Source organism: Priapulus caudatus, unplaced genomic scaffold (assembly GCF_000485595.1).
Source record: "Priapulus caudatus unplaced genomic scaffold, Priapulus_caudatus-5.0.1 Scaffold2085, whole genome shotgun sequence".
NCBI classification, from domain to species: Eukaryota; Metazoa; Priapulida; class Priapulimorpha; order Priapulimorphida; family Priapulidae; genus Priapulus; species Priapulus caudatus.
In genome coordinates, this window is record NW_014579146.1 from 17,530 (window position 1) to 34,848 (window position 17,319).

The following is a 17,319-nucleotide window of genomic DNA, read 5'->3' on the forward strand; positions in this document are numbered from 1 at the left end:
ACGGCACGTAAATGAATATCAACAACCGATTTCAAGTCTTGCTTGTAATGTAACCATGCAGCAGTGATATTGGACAAACTAATACGCGTTAGGCTATAAGGTTTCGTACTTATTAACTACACAAGGTGCCATGCAGTTACTCTAGCATTCATCAACATTGCATAATCAATGGGCCTATTATTCCTTTAAAGGGAGAATGACACCATCCACTTGGTTGACACTGTGACCATTTGGTGCAAACGATCAAAATCCTCAATCAGATGTGCTTCATGTTGTACACCTACTTACTGAGCCATTACTGAGCCCCACACCATTGCTTTTACATAGATTAGTTTCAAGGGTTTCACAAATCGCAGGAGATAAAGTAAACCAGTCAGGAATCGTAAGCGAGAAATTCTGATATATAATATACTTATCCAGCTGGCGTAATTGACAAGTAGTCTCAGCCAATCAGCAATCAGATAAGGACGTTTTGAAATACACCACTTAGCATCAAAGTGAAGCAAAGTCGATAATTAGGCCTGTGTGCATTAAACATGCGTAGAAACGAGACGAGCTTGATTACCAGATAACCTATACGATCTATCAACAACATCCAAGGTGCGCGCCATGGTTGTCACGTTCAGATGGATAGGTAAATTCCAAGCAGGCTTTCCACCATGCAACAAATGCTCACCTGGGGCCCAACATTTCCCAGCAATTCTATACAGCACTTGTACTTCTGTGCAGCCTGTGTGGGTTTTCCAGCCAGCAGCAGGTGTGACGCTTGCTCACTGTCTGCAGAGTATTGCTGCCGCAGCTTTACTGTATCATCACCTACACACAGAGAGTAGAATACAGCGAGTCGTTAAGCTTACCGGCGCTGAGAGGGTCTATGTCCCCCAGGGTACTGCCAGAACGAACCCTGGGTACGGTCCGGTATACCGGAACGCACCTGTAAAATCAGTCACTGAAGATGCCATGTTCTGTTAACAAGCCCTGTTCTATTGTTTATTGTCGCTTAGCCCTCGTACAATTCTATTCATTTATATGGATGGTCGCTTATGTTATGGATAATGAAATTCAATTATATTACAGTACCCTGGTACTATCTAATAAGCCGGACCGTACCTCACCTACTCCACTAACAAGTCTAGGGAGTCGCCTACGCCTACTCCGGCCCTAACCCTAACCATATCAGATAGTTACCAGGGTACGTTCCGGTATACCGGACCGTACCCAGGGTACGTTCCGGCAGTACCCTGGGGGACATAGACCCTATGAGCCTTACTGGCGTAGCAGCTGTTATTACCTCCGCCCACGGAGTGGAGGGGAGATAATGTGATCGGGTCTGTGCGTTCATGTGTGTGTGTTTGCGCGATCGATATTAACGCATCAGCGAGCGAGCCAGCCAGCGCAGCGAGCGTGTACATGTGAGCGAGCAGCAGGAACGAGCGGCTGCTACGAGCTATGTCGCTGGCGGAGGTATGCACTCTCCGTGAGTGCCCTCTGTTTAGTTGTAGTTGCTATAGGTATTATAGCCTTCAGTCATCACTGCATTTAGCCAGTGGTAAAAAAGGAATCGACATTAAAAAAAGTTAGTCCACAGTTCATGTTATCTGCAACAAAACTTCGCGTGCAAGTACAACGTTCTGCGGAGTTGCATGGCGCATTGTCATTGCTAGCTGTTGTTGTTTTCGTTTTTGTTGTTGTTGTTGCTGTTGGTGCTTTTGCTGGTGGTTATTTTTGATCACGATGATAATGATGTGTTGTTGTTGTTGTCAGTTATTAATTATTGCGTCAATAAGTATATATTGTATGTTATTAACCACTATGTTGGCTATAGATGCACATGCAAGCTCTATCAATCGCAGGCAGCATGTTATGAGAAACACAAGTAGACGCGACATTGTAAGACCTCCACGTCATGACTTAAACTGAAGTAGCATGTAAACGTCACCAGGTTTTTGACTTCTGCTAGTCGTAACTCTTCACAATGTTTCTCGAAATGGCCTCCTGATGTTTCTTCAATTAACCGGGCAGTTCACGTATAACAGCTATATTCATGCAGGCGCGTCATATAACGAAATTTGATTTCATACTATTGCAATGCTGCTGCTGTCCTTGTTGTTTCTGCTGCTGCTGATGTTCTTGCTGTTTCTGCTGCTGCTGCTGTTCTTGCTGTTTTTGCTGCTGCTGCTGTTCTTGCTGTTTCTGCTGCTGCTGATGTTCTTGCTGTTTCTGCTGCTGCTGCTGTTCTTGCTGTTTTTGCTGCTGCTGCTGTTCTTGCTGTTTCTGCTGCTGCTGCTGTTCTTGCTGTTTCTGCTGCTGCTGCTGTTCTTGCTGTTTTTGCTGCTGCTGCTGTTCTTGCTGTTTCTGCTGCGGCTGCTGCTGTTTCTGCTGCTGCTGCTGCTGCTGTTCTTGCTCCTTAGGTGGCACCTTCTGCTCTTGCTGCAGCTTCGTTTGCACTTCATTACCCTCTGAAAACATTAAAAGTCATTTTGATACAACGCTCGGGTGTTCATTACGAGTCCATTGACATACCAGTGTAAATGTAGGCTGGACAAGATAAGTGCCAGCTGAGCATGTGTTCTCCTTGCGTTGTGTATATTCGTTATCTGCAGCTAGTCGGCTACGATGAGCTGCGTGTGTACGGATTTGCACAAACAGTAGATCGTAGAAAACATGCGTCTTTAAAAACCCGTTCGAAGCCCCCCCCCCCCCGGCTGCACGCACGCCCATAGAGAAATACATAAGTAATAGCTTAAGATTTCAACACAACCATTTCGATTAATTAACAAAATAAAACACTCTACGCACTGCTACAATTTCAGCTAATTACCCCTAGTAGCTGATGTACAGTATATATATCTCTCTCTAACAGTTACGTTTAACATACCCAGAATAACACATTAGTCCACAGCAACAGTTAACCAACCTTTGTCTAATAAAGCTTGCTGGACTTTAGCCAGTTTCTGATTTATATTCTTAAATTCAGCCATGGGGTAAACGAGAGAGCAGTTTTTAATGGCAGCATGTAGTGTGGCACAGGCATACTCCAGCCGCCCCATCTTCTCTAGTGCATCCGCATCCCTGTAATATGCCTGCACAAACAAACACAGATCATATGTAAGTCAGTATCTCTGCATTACATCCATACAAACAAACGCATTACATGCGCAAACAGAACGTCAAATACGCATTTAATACTGTTAGCATAAAATTCACTGCAATGTTGATTGGCACGGAATGCAGAGAACGATATAGGCAACTGTAACATGCTTACTACTGCAGTGCCAAACGAGACAAAAACGGGCCTCAGTTTTCAGTGCAAAGAATAGACATCGACGTTTTTACAGCTGTGGATAGCATGAGCGTGAAGACCTTGCCCATGAGTGTAGAGTACCTTTAACCAGGTTTCGTCCAGAAGCATTGCACGGAAGCAGTCTGATCTCGCACTCGAGTACTTCTTCATTTTAATGTACACCTGCAATGCATGACAATGTGAAGCAGCCAATTCCCACACAGCTCACATGTACTTTCTAATTCTTATACAGCACACAGGCTATTTCTTACATGCATTACAGGTTATTTCTTGCACATCTTATAAGTTGTTTCTTACATGCCGGAAAGTTTAGCACTTCAGTAGGAAAGGGATGAGATGACCGTAAAGATACAAAAACACGCCTTAGTACAGTGGTTCCCAAACTTTTTTCTCTGGGCCGCACCTTTGGAATAAAAATTTGCTCGCAGCACACTAAATTTTTTCATGATAAGAATTACATTCAAAAACAAAAAACAACTCATAACAGTGCTTGATTCATAACATAGAGCACAACTACTATATATGATCATGGGACATACAGAAAGTATAATAAATCTTACAAATAAATGCAAAAATAACACACGATACTATTTAACACTGCACTGAATACAAAGGGAGACTGCATGAAATCTAGAAACTGTCATATATCATATGTTGCACTACTTTCTTACGCGTATGGTCACGTCTGTGTACTGGGTGTAATATGGGTCGGCGCGGGAGGACCCGTCATGTTGTAATAAACCTAATGCGTTTACATAATGTCTTACACCTTATGGTGCCACACCTACAAAGCTTTACAGAAACTTCTGAAAAATTCTACCAGTTTCTAATTCTATACATATATTTACCATATTATTGTATATTTATCACATGTAACAAAATAAATCAAATGAGAAAATGACCTTCATATATATTTTTGGCACATGAATTTTTTGAAAATGTTTCTTTGAATGTTTAAAGGAACAGTAGCCTCTAGGTTCTAGGGTTATTTTCAGCTAATTTAGGTTATAATTGCGCTACATAAAAAGTTTCATGGTTCAATCACCATTAGAAATATTTTAAAAAAATGTTTTAAAACTAACGACTACAGTTTGATTACAACGACGGTGGCACCACTCAAAGCGCACGATCTGAGAAGTTGCGCAAAACCACTTTCCAGCCAAGGGCTATACAGACCGAGGGTATTTCTTATTTATTCATTTAAAAGCAAAAGGATTGTAATATCTTATAAACGACATATAGTTTCAGTTATAATATGGATAAATTTGCCCTAAAATGTATATCGTTCGGTTAAATAGCATTTAGGTATAAATATAATTGCACTTTTGTGATTAGCCCTCGGTCATTTACCTGCAAAATAAAAATGCAAATACGCAACTTTTTCAGGGTGGCAACACGGTCGCGGGTGTCATGGCGCCGTTCAAATTTCGTAGCGTTGATGTGTAAATAATTAATTAAGTATCTGGTGACAAATACATGTGGGTATAGACGATTTGTTATACAGTAAGTACAGTTGTATGCAGTAAAATCCTAGAGGCTACTATCACTTTAAATGTTTCTTTGTGTCTTTGAAACTTTCCGCCACACTTGCCATCCTCTTGCGCTGCACCCCTGTAGCATGCCCGCACCGTTTGGGAACCACTGCCTTAGTACATTCAGATGGAACCTTTTAATCATTTACACACAACACAAACTTGCTGGTTGCATGTTCCCTAAAAAGTCTATTTAGCAGTTTACCTGTGCCCGAATTTCGTAAACGATGTGATTGAATGGATTTTTCTCGATGGCTACTGTATAGCAATGTAGTGCCTTTGAATAATCTTTCTTTAAAAATGCCTGGTTCCCCAAGTCTTTGAATCCTCTGCTGTCCTGGTGCAACATTAACAGACAAGCAGTAAATACCACAAGATGACAGCTCAATGTATTCAATAAACGTAGACAAGTAAACACATAAAATAGGCTATGCTATGATAATTAAGCCACACAAAAACACATACATCATGCAAACACTTGGTCATTTTGTACTCCCCAATATACACTCTAATTCCATATTATATGTTCTAGTCATTTGATATGACATATTCCAGTATATCATGACATATTTCTCAAATGATCTATGAACTTGCTGACAGTTACAACAAATGAATGTGTTTCAGCACATGAAAAAAGGAACCACGTCATAATAAACCGACCCATTTGTCTGGTGTGACTGACAGGCAGATCTAACTGATCAGTGTTGTGACAGGATGCTTTTAAAAGACAATGCTTGGCAAAGAGTTGCCACAAAGTCGGACAATTTGGCATGCACAAGAGAAAAATGTATAAACTAGTCCAGGCTGACCGATCTAGGGTGATACTCCATTAGGAGTGTTCCCAACTTTAATGTCATTAATGGTCATAATAACATAAATATATATATATATGGTTATATATTAGTTTGTGGTTTAATGTCATTTAGGTTAGGGTTAGGGTTAGGGTTAGGATTATCAATCATTAATCATTAATCATTAATGATATCAAAGTTGGGAACACTCCTAATGGAGCGTTAGCCCCGATCTAGCAGCAATATCAAACTGGAGCATGCTTATCTCACCCAGATGGATAGGTCAATTTGTTAATCACCTGTGTACGCTCCTCATCTGCTTTCATATATTCTGAAATGACGTTTGGATTCACACGAGATTCTAGAATGTAGCTGCAGAGTGATACAGCAGTAACCATCACGGCAGTCACAGCCTGAATGTGGTTTAGCTCCGGGAATAACAACCTAGTCTGTTGCCTGCAAGCCGTCAAATGTGTGATGTAAAGACACATACGTCGATTTGAACGCACCTAAACCCTGTCCCACCCCTCCGTCATTTCCCATCATATCAAGACACGCCACATTAGGTTAAGGTTACTCTCAAGGTTTTAGGCAAAATTTTACCGATTTTTCATTTTCAACTTTATTCGATGGCTAACACTATGTGCCACCGCTGTACATGTGAACTTGTGCACACGTGTAGTGAGCTGCGGCTGACGTCACTGATGACGTCAGAGACATGATACAACCAGCATTTTCACGATATTCACTAAGCCAGTACAGATACAGTTTGTAACTAAAAGTAGATGTTCCACATGCACACAGGCGGTCGATCATTGTGAAAAATAGAAAAACGCTGATTTCTCCGTTTCGGTTTCTGACATAGTAGCCGATGTATAAATGGATATTTCTCTGTGATTACAACACGGAATAATTTAATTCTACACTCGTTTTAATCGTAACATATTGCTGTAAAAAAGCTCGTCAGGGATTGTTATTAAGTGCCGTATTTTATGAGTTATGCCGCTTTATTCGCAAAATTTTTCAATTCTAACACACAACTTGATTTTTAAGCAGTTTTTTCCATTTTTCTCAGTAAATATGCAACGGTTTACTGCACACTGTTACCATGAGCTAATTCGTATTTCGAGAATAGTTGCCAAATCTACGTCATCCGCGTGACGTCACGAGAGACGCGTTTTTCGCGTAGTTCTATTACCAAATCGCGCTAAAAATACGTTTAGAGCGCTTTATACATTTTTGTATTGATGCATATAGTTGAAAAATAACAAAGCTATACATTACTATGTTTAACAGACACATTTTTGTGCTTTCGCAAGAGCTTTAATGCAAAGTATTGATTCAGCAGGCATGTACACGTACATTAAAGACACAGACTTACCCAATTTCTTCAAACATGTACCAATGATATTTTCCCATCAATCTCTGCAGAGACACTGGGCATTTTTCCCTCTCACTGTTTATTATTGGATCCAGCCTCTCAATAAGATCACGATCTAAAAATGGAACATCCCCCTGAAGGGAAAAAGATGCAGCCATTGCTATTAGCTGCGTTCACACGAGACTCCGTATTTATGAAATTCTGTATTTGCGATCTACCGAATCTGAGACAAATTCGCAACTTACTCTACCCGAGCATTCACACGCTGTTCCGCGGCTTCAGTAATGCCATATTTAGTTAATTACTTGCAAGCTGCGAGTTAAAAAAACAAACAATGCGTCCAAGCGAACAATCAAGCGAACAATGCGAATTAAACAATCAATGACCAGCAACGACGACGACAGAATACGTAGACTAGTCCGCGCTCGACAGTTCCACTCGCGTCAGTGTAACACGAGTAGAACTGTCGTGCGCGGACCAGTCTATAACATACGCGGCTTCAGAAATGCCGTATTTGCGTTTTAAGAGACTCGGAATTTCTCAAGCACGAGAAGTAATTCGGCATCTGGGAAGCCGCGTATTTCAACAAATACGGCATCTATTTAGATTCCGTATTGTTGGACCGCGCATTTTTGCCTAGTGTGAATGCTTTATACCGAATTTGTTGCTCCGTGTGAACGCGGTTATTATTCTTCCTGAATTCGTATGTTAAAGCAAACACTTGTAGGAAAAGCTTTAGAATAATACTGGAATAATCAATGGGAAACTTGCCAGAAAATCTAGCATCCTTTGCAGCACAAAACATAAAGCCCTTGCACACACTTTTTCCTGGTCTCCTAAAACATGATCTTGAGACCTGCAAGAAAGCATGTTGTTAAAAGCCAAAGGATTTCCCAGCCGATGGTAACAGACAATGAGACAGACACACACCATTTTTCCAAAAGGTTTTATACATGAGGTGAAATTAACGCATTGACACAACCCCGCTGCACATTTTAGTAGACAAAGTGTTATAATTTTAGTATGTTTTAATGAAATCCATCATGATTTTGCAAAGAAGGTGGGGTTTTACTGAATGGAGGCTCCACACGTATTTGTTACCAGATACCTAATTTAATTGTTATAATTAATTACACACCAACGCTACAAAATTTGAACGGCGCCATATGACACCCGCGACCGTGCTGCCACCCCGATAAAGTTGTGTATTTGACAATTTATTTTGCACGTTACAGCCCGAGGGCTATAATCACAAAAGTGCAATTATATTTATACCTAAATGCTATTTAACCGAACGATATTCATTTTAGGGCAAATTTATCCATATTATAATTGAAACTATATGTCGTTTATAAGATACTAGCTGCTGGTACCCGCTGCGCAGGGTAAAATCGTGCTACTAATTCATACTACTAATAATGGGACACAATAGGAACATTGGGCTAAAAAATCCGACAATAACATTGCACACAATATGAATATTTAGAAATCATTCTAATAAGATAATAATTAAGCATGGGGAAAACTGTTACGTATGACATTTATATGACAGCACAACCAACTTAGAACCCCTGGACATTAATAGTAATATGGTGTAAATGACAAAAGTTATTATAACAGCATGTACGAATGGGTTGCACTTTTCATTTGAAAACCTCTTGATAAACAATGTTTTTCGTGTTATTCTCTGGTGAAATATGTAAGATTCCTGGGTCTCGAACTGTTGAGCTCCCAACGTACGGCATGCACGTATGGCGACGTACGGCACGTAACAGCATGTACGAATGAGGCACTTCTCATTGAAAGCCTCTTGATAAACATGCAGTCGTAACCTCTGAGCTGGTCCTGGCTGTGCTCTGGTTTAGTACTGGTTTCGGTTTCACAAAGCAACAGCTGATGAAGCGGATGCAAGAAATAGTCATAGATTTTTTCTGTGTGGCAGCACTGTACAGTGTACGCAATTGACGGTTTTTTTACGGATTTTTTTTTTCGGTGAGTTTGACGGTTTGACAGGTTTTTTCGTCTAGGAACACTCCCCGGTATAAGAGATGGCCTGTGAAAATTCCATCCAGATCGCTGGGCGGTTTGGCCGCCTATAGGAAGATACATACATACAACATACGATACATAGATACATAGATACATACGAACTCAAATATATATTAGACTAGCTGCGGTAGGTACCCGCTGCGCTGGGTAAAACCGTGCTACTAATTCATAGTACTATAATAATGGGACAGAATAGGAACATTGGCGTAAAAATCGGACAATAACATTGCAGACAATATTAATATTTAGAAATGAGTGTAATACGATAATAAGCATGGGAAAAACGAAAAAACACTGTTACGGTATGACATTTATATGACAGCACAACCGAACTTAGAGCTCCTGGGACATAATATAATATGGTGTAAATGACAAAAGTTATTATAAGAGAATGTAGGAATGGCGGTTGGACTTTTTCATTGAAACGCCTCTTGATAAAGATGTTTAATTTTCGTGCATATTCTATGGTGCAAATATGTAGAGATTCCTGCGTCTCCAATTCTTGAGCTCCCCACTGTACACTATCCATTGTGAGATCGTAGGCATGAATAAAAGGAATATAGTATCAGGAGCTAATAATGAACAATTTGTCGATTATTAGCGCTCCATAGTATAGATAGAGAACACGCAACCTATGCACATTGAAATGAAAAATTTCCCTACTGAATCAGAAAACTGCATAGCTTTCGATGATGGTACAAGGCATTGTGAGATCGTAGCATCTGAACTGAACCTCTGAGCTGAGTGAGTTGTACTCTGAACTGGTGAAACTGGTGCTGGTTGTTGGTGTGTTTATGTATTGGTTTCGGTTTCACATACCGCAGCCGGATGACGTGAGGGAATCGATTTTGTTCTTGTGGCAGCACTGTACAGTTCAGTGCTGACATTGTGTGAAGATTCACGAATTGACGGGTTTTTCACGAATTTTTCGGTGAGTTTGACGGTTTGACAGGTTTTTTCATCTAGGAACACTCCCCGGGTATAAGAGATTGGCCCTGTGAAAATTGCATCCAGATCGCTCTTGGCGCGGTTTGGCCGCCTATAGGAAGAACATACAATACATACATACAGACATACATATACATACGAACTCAATAATATATTAGATTACACCATCTTTGCTTTTAAATTAATAAATAAGAAACACCCTCGATCTGCAGCCCTTGGGGCTGAAAAGTGGTTTGCGCAACTCATCAGATCGTGCCGCTTGAGTGACGCCACCCGTCGTTGTAATCAAACTGTAGTCGGTTAGTTTTAAAACATTTTTTAATAATATTTCTAATGGTGATTGAACCATTGAACTTTTTATGTAGCGTAACTTTTAACCTAAATTAACTGAAAATAACCCTAGAACCTAGAGTAAACGATCCCTTTAAATATAGTTTATGTTTACAGAAGGCCAGGGAAAGGCTAGGTGCAAGAATTTAGATCTACCGAGTGCACGCGAACCCAACGTCTCTATTGGGGTCGCCCGGAGTGAAAAATAAGGGGGTAACGGCACCTGTCGGTCGGCTCCCAGGCGTTCTCCTCCCTCTTCTCTCTGTTCTCTGTCTTCTTCTTCTTTCTTCTCATCTTCTATCTTCTGTCTCCCTCTTCTCTTCTTTTTATTTCTTCTTTCTTTACTCTTCTGTCTTCTTTCTGTCTATATGCTTTCTCTTCTTCCTTCTATCTGCTTTTTCTTCCTCGCTTCTTCTGTCTTCCTTCTTCTTTCTCCTGTCCGCCTTCTGTCTGTTTCTTCTTTCTTTCTATCCTGTTCTGCTCTCTTCTTATCTTCTGTCTTCTTTCTTCTGCCGTCTCGGGGGTGAACTGTGCTCGTCGTCTGCTTCCTGTCGACTGCCCGTAGTGCTCCTATACTGGCGGTCAGTATTCCCTGTGTCGTGCGCTTCCTATTTAGCTGTGCGCCGCTCCACCGGGCGTCAGGCGCTCCTCCTACCCGTGGGCGCGTGCCTGCCTCCGTAATCTACATGGGGAAAAGTGCGGACTGTGCGTCTTGTAGCGCTGCTCGAGTATCTCTTACAGGGTCAGCGTAGTGTTCCCCTTGGCTTCTCCCTAGTGATCCCTATGGGAAAGTCAGTGCTCCTTGGTTCTGCCTAGTGATCCTTATGGGGAAGTCAGCTGCTCCTTGTTTCTCCTAGTGATCCTGCAGTGTTCAGTCAGTGCCTCCTTTGGCTCTCTCTAGTGACTCGTCATGGGAAGGTCAGTGCTCCTTGGTTTCTCCTAGTGATCTATGTGCGAAGTCAGTGCTTCCTTGGTTCTCCTAGTGATCTGATTGGGGAACAGTCAGCTGCTCCTTGCGTTCTCCTAGTGATCCTGTAGGAAGTGCAGGTGCCTCCTTGGATTTCCTAGCTGCAATCCTATCGCGGAAGTCAAGTGCTCCTTGTTCTCCTAGTGTATTATTGGGGAAAGTTCATGTGCTCCTTGTTCCCGGTGCTTAGTAATCCTGTAAATGGGAAGTCAGTTTGTCTTGTCTCCAGGATTTGGGGTTTCTCGCTTCCTTAGTGATTCCTTCATGAGGAAGTCGAGTGCTCCTGGTTCTCCTAGTGATTCCTCATGTAGCGAAGTCAGTGCTCCTTGGTTCTGCCTAGTGCATCCTATGTGGAAGTCAGTGCTCCTGTGGCTTCTCTAGTGATCCCTTATGGGGAAGTCAGTGCTCTCTTGGTTCTGTCTGTGTTCCTATGCGAGTCCAGTCTGCTCTTGGTCTGGGAAGTCAGCTGTATCCTTGGTTTCTGTCTAATGTGATCCTCATGGGAAGTCGAGCTGTCCTTGGTTTCCTAATGCATCTATGGGAAGTCTCAGCTGCTTCCAGCGTTCTCCTAGTGATCCTATGGCGCGAAGTCAGTGCCTCCTTGGTCTTCATGTGGCCGGCTGCCCCAGGGCGTTCTGCCTTCTACTGCATGTCGGTTCCGCCTTATATACGGCCCCAATGTGCTACGACTGGTCGCGTACTTTCCCCCTCTCCCTAGCCAACCAAGCAGGGGTATTCCGCTGCTGGCGTCGCTTCTTACGGTTATACCGGTGTGCACCGGCTGTGCTTCTGCCTGCCCATACGGGACCATGTCGCTCTGCCTCGATGCCGCCGGTTGTTTGTTTTTAACATGCTGTGCCCCGCATTATTAGGCCTGTTACGTCCGCTGCACTGGCCGAGTAATTTTCCTTTCGTATTGTATTCTAATTATTGTTTTATTTATTTACTCATTATCCTTTTAACCTGCACTTTATTATGGCTCGACTTTTTCCCTTATTTGATTGTGTGTATTAATCTCTTAAGTGGAATTTGAGTGTTACCTAATTTTCCGATTCAGGTTTTTAGTTATTCCAAAATGGCCGCGCCTTGTCGTGTGTTGTGGTTTGAAATAGAGTCTTCGGTGTAACCGAAATCTTTACTGTAGCACAGTATAGTACCCCAGGATTCCTGACAGATTTCAATGCACCCATTTTCCACCTCACATTATTTATACTGGCACCACTTTCATAGTCAAGGCCATGTCATTCACATCAATAATTCATCACCACTTATGTCTCAAATTACCATCTGCTTCGCTTTGGATGTCTCCAATGCACCTAGGCCTTCACTCACGCCAAGTCGTGAGATTTTATTCCTTACATAGACGCAGGATTCACTGCAGTTACCTGTCTGAGAGCAGCCCACACGTGGTGATCCATTTGTACTCAAACTCCCTTGTCGATGTGCCTGATAGGTATGGTTCCAGCAGTCTCTGCTTCAGAACACGGTGCTCACGAGATGTCAGGCTCAGTATCACCAAGTTCTCATCTATACGAGTTGAGCGACCATCATATTATGTGCATGTACAACAAGTTATACACAAACTTACAAAAAGCTGAAGGTAATTTACAACACCCCATTATAAGTCGTCCAACGTGCTCTCACCAGCTAATCACCATGCCCCCAACTTCCAGCTTTGTTTACCTTTGACAATCCCAACAGTCATGCTGGTTTCACAGCATGATGTATACGTCTCCAAACTGAGGCCATAATAAAAATATTGTTTGTTTGCCCTCATCCCACCGACCCGCCAAAAAGGGGCCGACTCAAAAAATTTTAATGATCTTTTTCTTTTCTTTTTAACAAATTGTATCACTGTACATTATATAAATCTGCAGGCAATACATTATATGTACCAAGCAAAAGAAACATTCAACATGAAAGGTATCTCCACACAAGCACACGCGAGCATGTAGAAAAAAGCTCAAAAAAAGAAGCCGACCTACCTACCCAAACTTTTCAGCCTGGGTTGGGTGAGGGCAAACAAAGATTTTTTTAATTGTGGCCTGATCGGCTCGAGCATATGCCGTGAGCAGGTTTACACTACACTTTTCAAACCAATTTTAAGAAATCGGGGATGAATTGCCCAATTGCCAGAACTAACTGGTCTAGTATAATATAGAGCGTATATAACAGAATGTAGACAGTAATATAAACTGTAAGAGGACTAACCTTTTGGCTTCTTTTTATGGCTTCTATTAATGTCCTTCTGTAAGATTATCACAACATAATTAAAGCAGAACAACAATCTAGAATGTGTGTGTGTTTGTGCGCCCTTTATGACTCTGCTGCCCATTGAGAAAGGTGTGCCTATGACTATTTATTTTGCACATTTCAAACCAGAATCTAATCACAATGAAAGTGTCAATGACACTGTAGCTCACCACAACAAGTGCCGCGGAGCGACAGCGCTCATCTAACGTCTACTGCGGTGACTCTGTGGTGGAGTGGTGGGATTCTAGTAAACCCTGTTAGTCCCAAATGTGTTCACATACACGACAGTGGAAGGCACAGGGATGGTATCAGGAAGCTTCTCAAAGGAAAAGGAATGTTCGTTGGGATCGTTATGAAGTTGCCAGCGAGATGGGCGCTGTACGTTTCAGTGTTTTAGATTAAAGATGGAAGCTCCCATCGTATGTAGTTACAACAACCTATTTGCAAGACAGGCATAGGCTCAGGGCAGCTCATGCCATTTACCACTAAGGCGCAAGCTACAGGGCTGCAATAGAGAGGGCTGCACTGTAACTAATTATGCAGGCAAAAACTGACACAGGGCCGAACAGCACCACATGCACTGGCAGTGGCCGACTGGCAGTGGCATAGCGTTAGGCGTGTAATATAAGCTGAGCAGTACAGAATGCCTATAGAAATTATAACACCGGATTTAAGGAGGGCATAACTTCTTACAACCAGATTTACGCTTTTGAAATTTCAGTGTGACATTGTAGCCTCGAACATCCAGGCTGTATAGACTCTACTAGCAAACCGGGAGTCAATTCTTCTCACAGCGCAGTCACAAATCCATGTTACGCCTCTCGTTAGGGTCAAAAGGTTATCGCGAGCAGCTTACTCTTGCGCATAGTCAGCAGAAGGGACATTTCATCCGGTCCTTTCAATAAGCGCATATAAAATGCTAGGTCACCGCTAGAAACAAACAAGTTTTTAAATCGCTCCGTCAGACCATGTCGCTCAGAAATGTCTAAAATCTTCCTGTGCCCATTGGACTTTGACCTGTGACTCAATTTCAGACAGTGATGGCTTTTCTAGCATGATGCTTATACACCGTGGACATCCGGCCTAGGTCGAGGCCGTTTTAGCAATATCTCGACATACAGGAACGCTAACTTCTGCCAGTTTCCTCCTATTTACCATTAAGTTAAGGAGTGACTGTTCCCCTCTTCTTTTACACCTATTGCCTTAGACCTTTGACCGCCACTTGAGCATCCATCGTTTTGGACGATGCCCCGCCCGAGTGCCAAATATCGTCACCCTGGTACTGAGGGCGGTTAAGATTTGTGCCCAACTGTTGACGAACGGACGCACGCACGGACGGACGGACGATCGTGCGATTCTACAAGCTGCATCTGACTATGTCAGATGAGCTAAAAAAGGACACAAATGAGTGAGTAAGAATTAAGAAGTCAGTTTTAATTGAGCAACCATCGACTTACATTATAGAAACGATTGCCATCTGTATATCGCAATAATAATTTATAAAACAAAATGAATCACAATTTGTGACCGTAGATGGCGCTATACCCGCTTTGTAGCGATGGCGTTTGAAATAAATAGGTTATGCTGCGTTCCGACATGTTTTGTAAAACTTTACTCTAATATAGACAGTTTATCGGCAGGGTGGAGAGGAAATACCAATTTTGCATTAAAGATATTGTCAATGAAATCTTGTAAAACTAACCAGACGAGTGTGACACCACAGACTGTTTGTGTCTATATAATATGCTATAGAATTGCCAAACCCTACCTAATTTGCATAATTTCCTTTTAAATATTAAAACCCCTAGCCCTTATTCATTCACATACCAAAAATGAGCAAAATCCATTGAACCTGAACTGACTAATGGCAATTCCCATTTTTGCCAAAAAATCGCCGTGGCTCGAAAGTACACGGACTGGCGTGCTCCAAAATAGGACGTTTAATATGGGAGCATAGCAGTAACAACTACACCCAATTTCAAACATGTGGGTCAAACGGTTCCTGAGTTATCGTTGACCGAATGCTATGACTATTTTATTTGCACATTTCAAACCAGAATCTAATCACAATGAAATGTCAATTGACACTGTAGCTCACCACAACAAGTGCCGCGGAGCGACAGCGCTCATCTAACGTCTACTGCGGTGACTCTGTGGTGGAGTGGTGGGATTCTATAAACCCTGTTAGTCCCAAATGTGTTCACATACACGCCGAAACAGTGGAATGCACAGGGATGGTGTCAGGAACCTTCTCAAGGAATGTGTTTGTTGGGATCGTTATGAAGTTGCCACGAGATGGCGCGTACGTTTAAGTGTTTTTAGATTAAAGATGGAAGCTTCCCATCGTATGTAGTAGCAACAACTATTTTGCAAGACAGAATAGGTAAGCACTCATCCATTTACCTACGCAAGCCTACAGGCTGCCAATAGAGAGCTGCCACCTGTAACTAATAATGCAGGCAAAAACTACACAGCCACCACCACATGCACTGGCAGTGGCCACTGGCAGTGGCATACGTTACGTGTAAACTACTGACAGTACAGAATGCCATAGAAATTATAGGATTTAAGGAGCATAAACCTTCTTCAACCAAATTTAGCTTTTGAAATTTCAGTGTGACATTGTAGCCTCGAACATCCAGGCATGTATAGACTCTACTAGCAAACCCGGCAGTCAAATTCTTTCTAACAGACAGTCAACAAATCCATGTTTAACCCTCCTCTTAGGGTCAAAAGGTTATCCGACACTTACTCTTCGCATGTCAGCAGAAGGACATTTCATTGGTCCTTTCAAAAAGCCATAAAAATGCTAGGTCACGCTGAAACAAAAAAGTTTTTCAATCGCTCCGTCAGACCATGTCCTCAGAAAATGTCTAAAATCTTCCCTGTGCCCATTGACCTTTGACCTGTGACCTCCAATTTCAGCACAGTGATGGCTTTTCCTACCATGATGCTATACACCGACTATCACGAGCCTAGGTCGAGCCGTTTAGATTTGTGCCGCTATTCTGCATTTCCTCCCTATACCTTAAGTTAAGGAGTGAATGTTCCCTCTTCTTTTACACCTCTTGACCTTAGACCTTTGACCCCAGCTTCGACATCCCAACTCGTTTTGACGATCCCCCCGATGTGCCAAATATCGTCACCGTACGTCGAGCGGTTAAGATTTGTGCCCAACTGTTGACGAACGGACGCACGCACGGACGGACGGACGATCGTGCGATTCTACAAGCTGCATCTGACTATGTCAGATGAGCTAAAAAAAGACACAAATGAGTGAGTAAGAATTAAGAAGTCAGTTTTAATTGAGCAACCATCGACTTACATTATAGAAACGATTGCCATCTGTATATCGCAATAATAATTTTAAAACAAAATGAATCACAATTTGTGACCGTAGATGGCGCTATACCCGCTTTGTAGCGATGGCGTTTGAAAATAAATAGGTTATGCTGCGTTCCGACATGTTTTGTAAAACTTTACTCTAATATAGACAGTTTATCGGCAGGGTGGAGAGGAAATACCAATTTTGCATTAAAGATATTGTCAATGAAATCTTGTAAAACTAACCAGACGAGTGTGACACCACAGACGGTTTGTGTGTCTATATAATATGCTATAGAATTGCCAAACCCTACCTAATTTGCATAATTTCCTTTTAATATATATAAACCCCTAGCCCTTATTCATTCACATACCAAAAATGAGCAAAATCCATTGAACCTGAACTGACTAATGGCAATTCCCATTTTTGCCAAAAATCG

General features: G+C 42.0%; 1 protein-coding gene across 1 annotated transcript in view; it reads right to left on the reverse strand.

Annotated features, from left to right (window-relative positions):
• Positions 1–1,594: 1,594 nt before the first annotated feature.
• The window catches only part of LOC106818195, a 22,802-nt gene continuing 7,077 nt past the window's right edge, over positions 1,595–17,319 (reverse strand). Inside the window, exons 9-18 of the mRNA XM_014822921.1 lie at positions 13,514–13,550; positions 12,688–12,829; positions 7,780–7,864; positions 7,009–7,142; positions 5,927–6,083; positions 5,042–5,173; positions 3,386–3,466; positions 2,918–3,083; positions 2,351–2,459; positions 1,595–1,598 (exon numbers count right to left, since the gene is read on the reverse strand). Of these exons, the coding sequence (XP_014678407.1) occupies positions 1,595–1,598; positions 2,351–2,459; positions 2,918–3,083; positions 3,386–3,466; positions 5,042–5,173; positions 5,927–6,083; positions 7,009–7,142; positions 7,780–7,864; positions 12,688–12,829; positions 13,514–13,550 (1,047 nt within the window). The remainder of the gene's footprint in view (positions 1,599–2,350; positions 2,460–2,917; positions 3,084–3,385; positions 3,467–5,041; positions 5,174–5,926; positions 6,084–7,008; positions 7,143–7,779; positions 7,865–12,687; positions 12,830–13,513; positions 13,551–17,319) is intronic.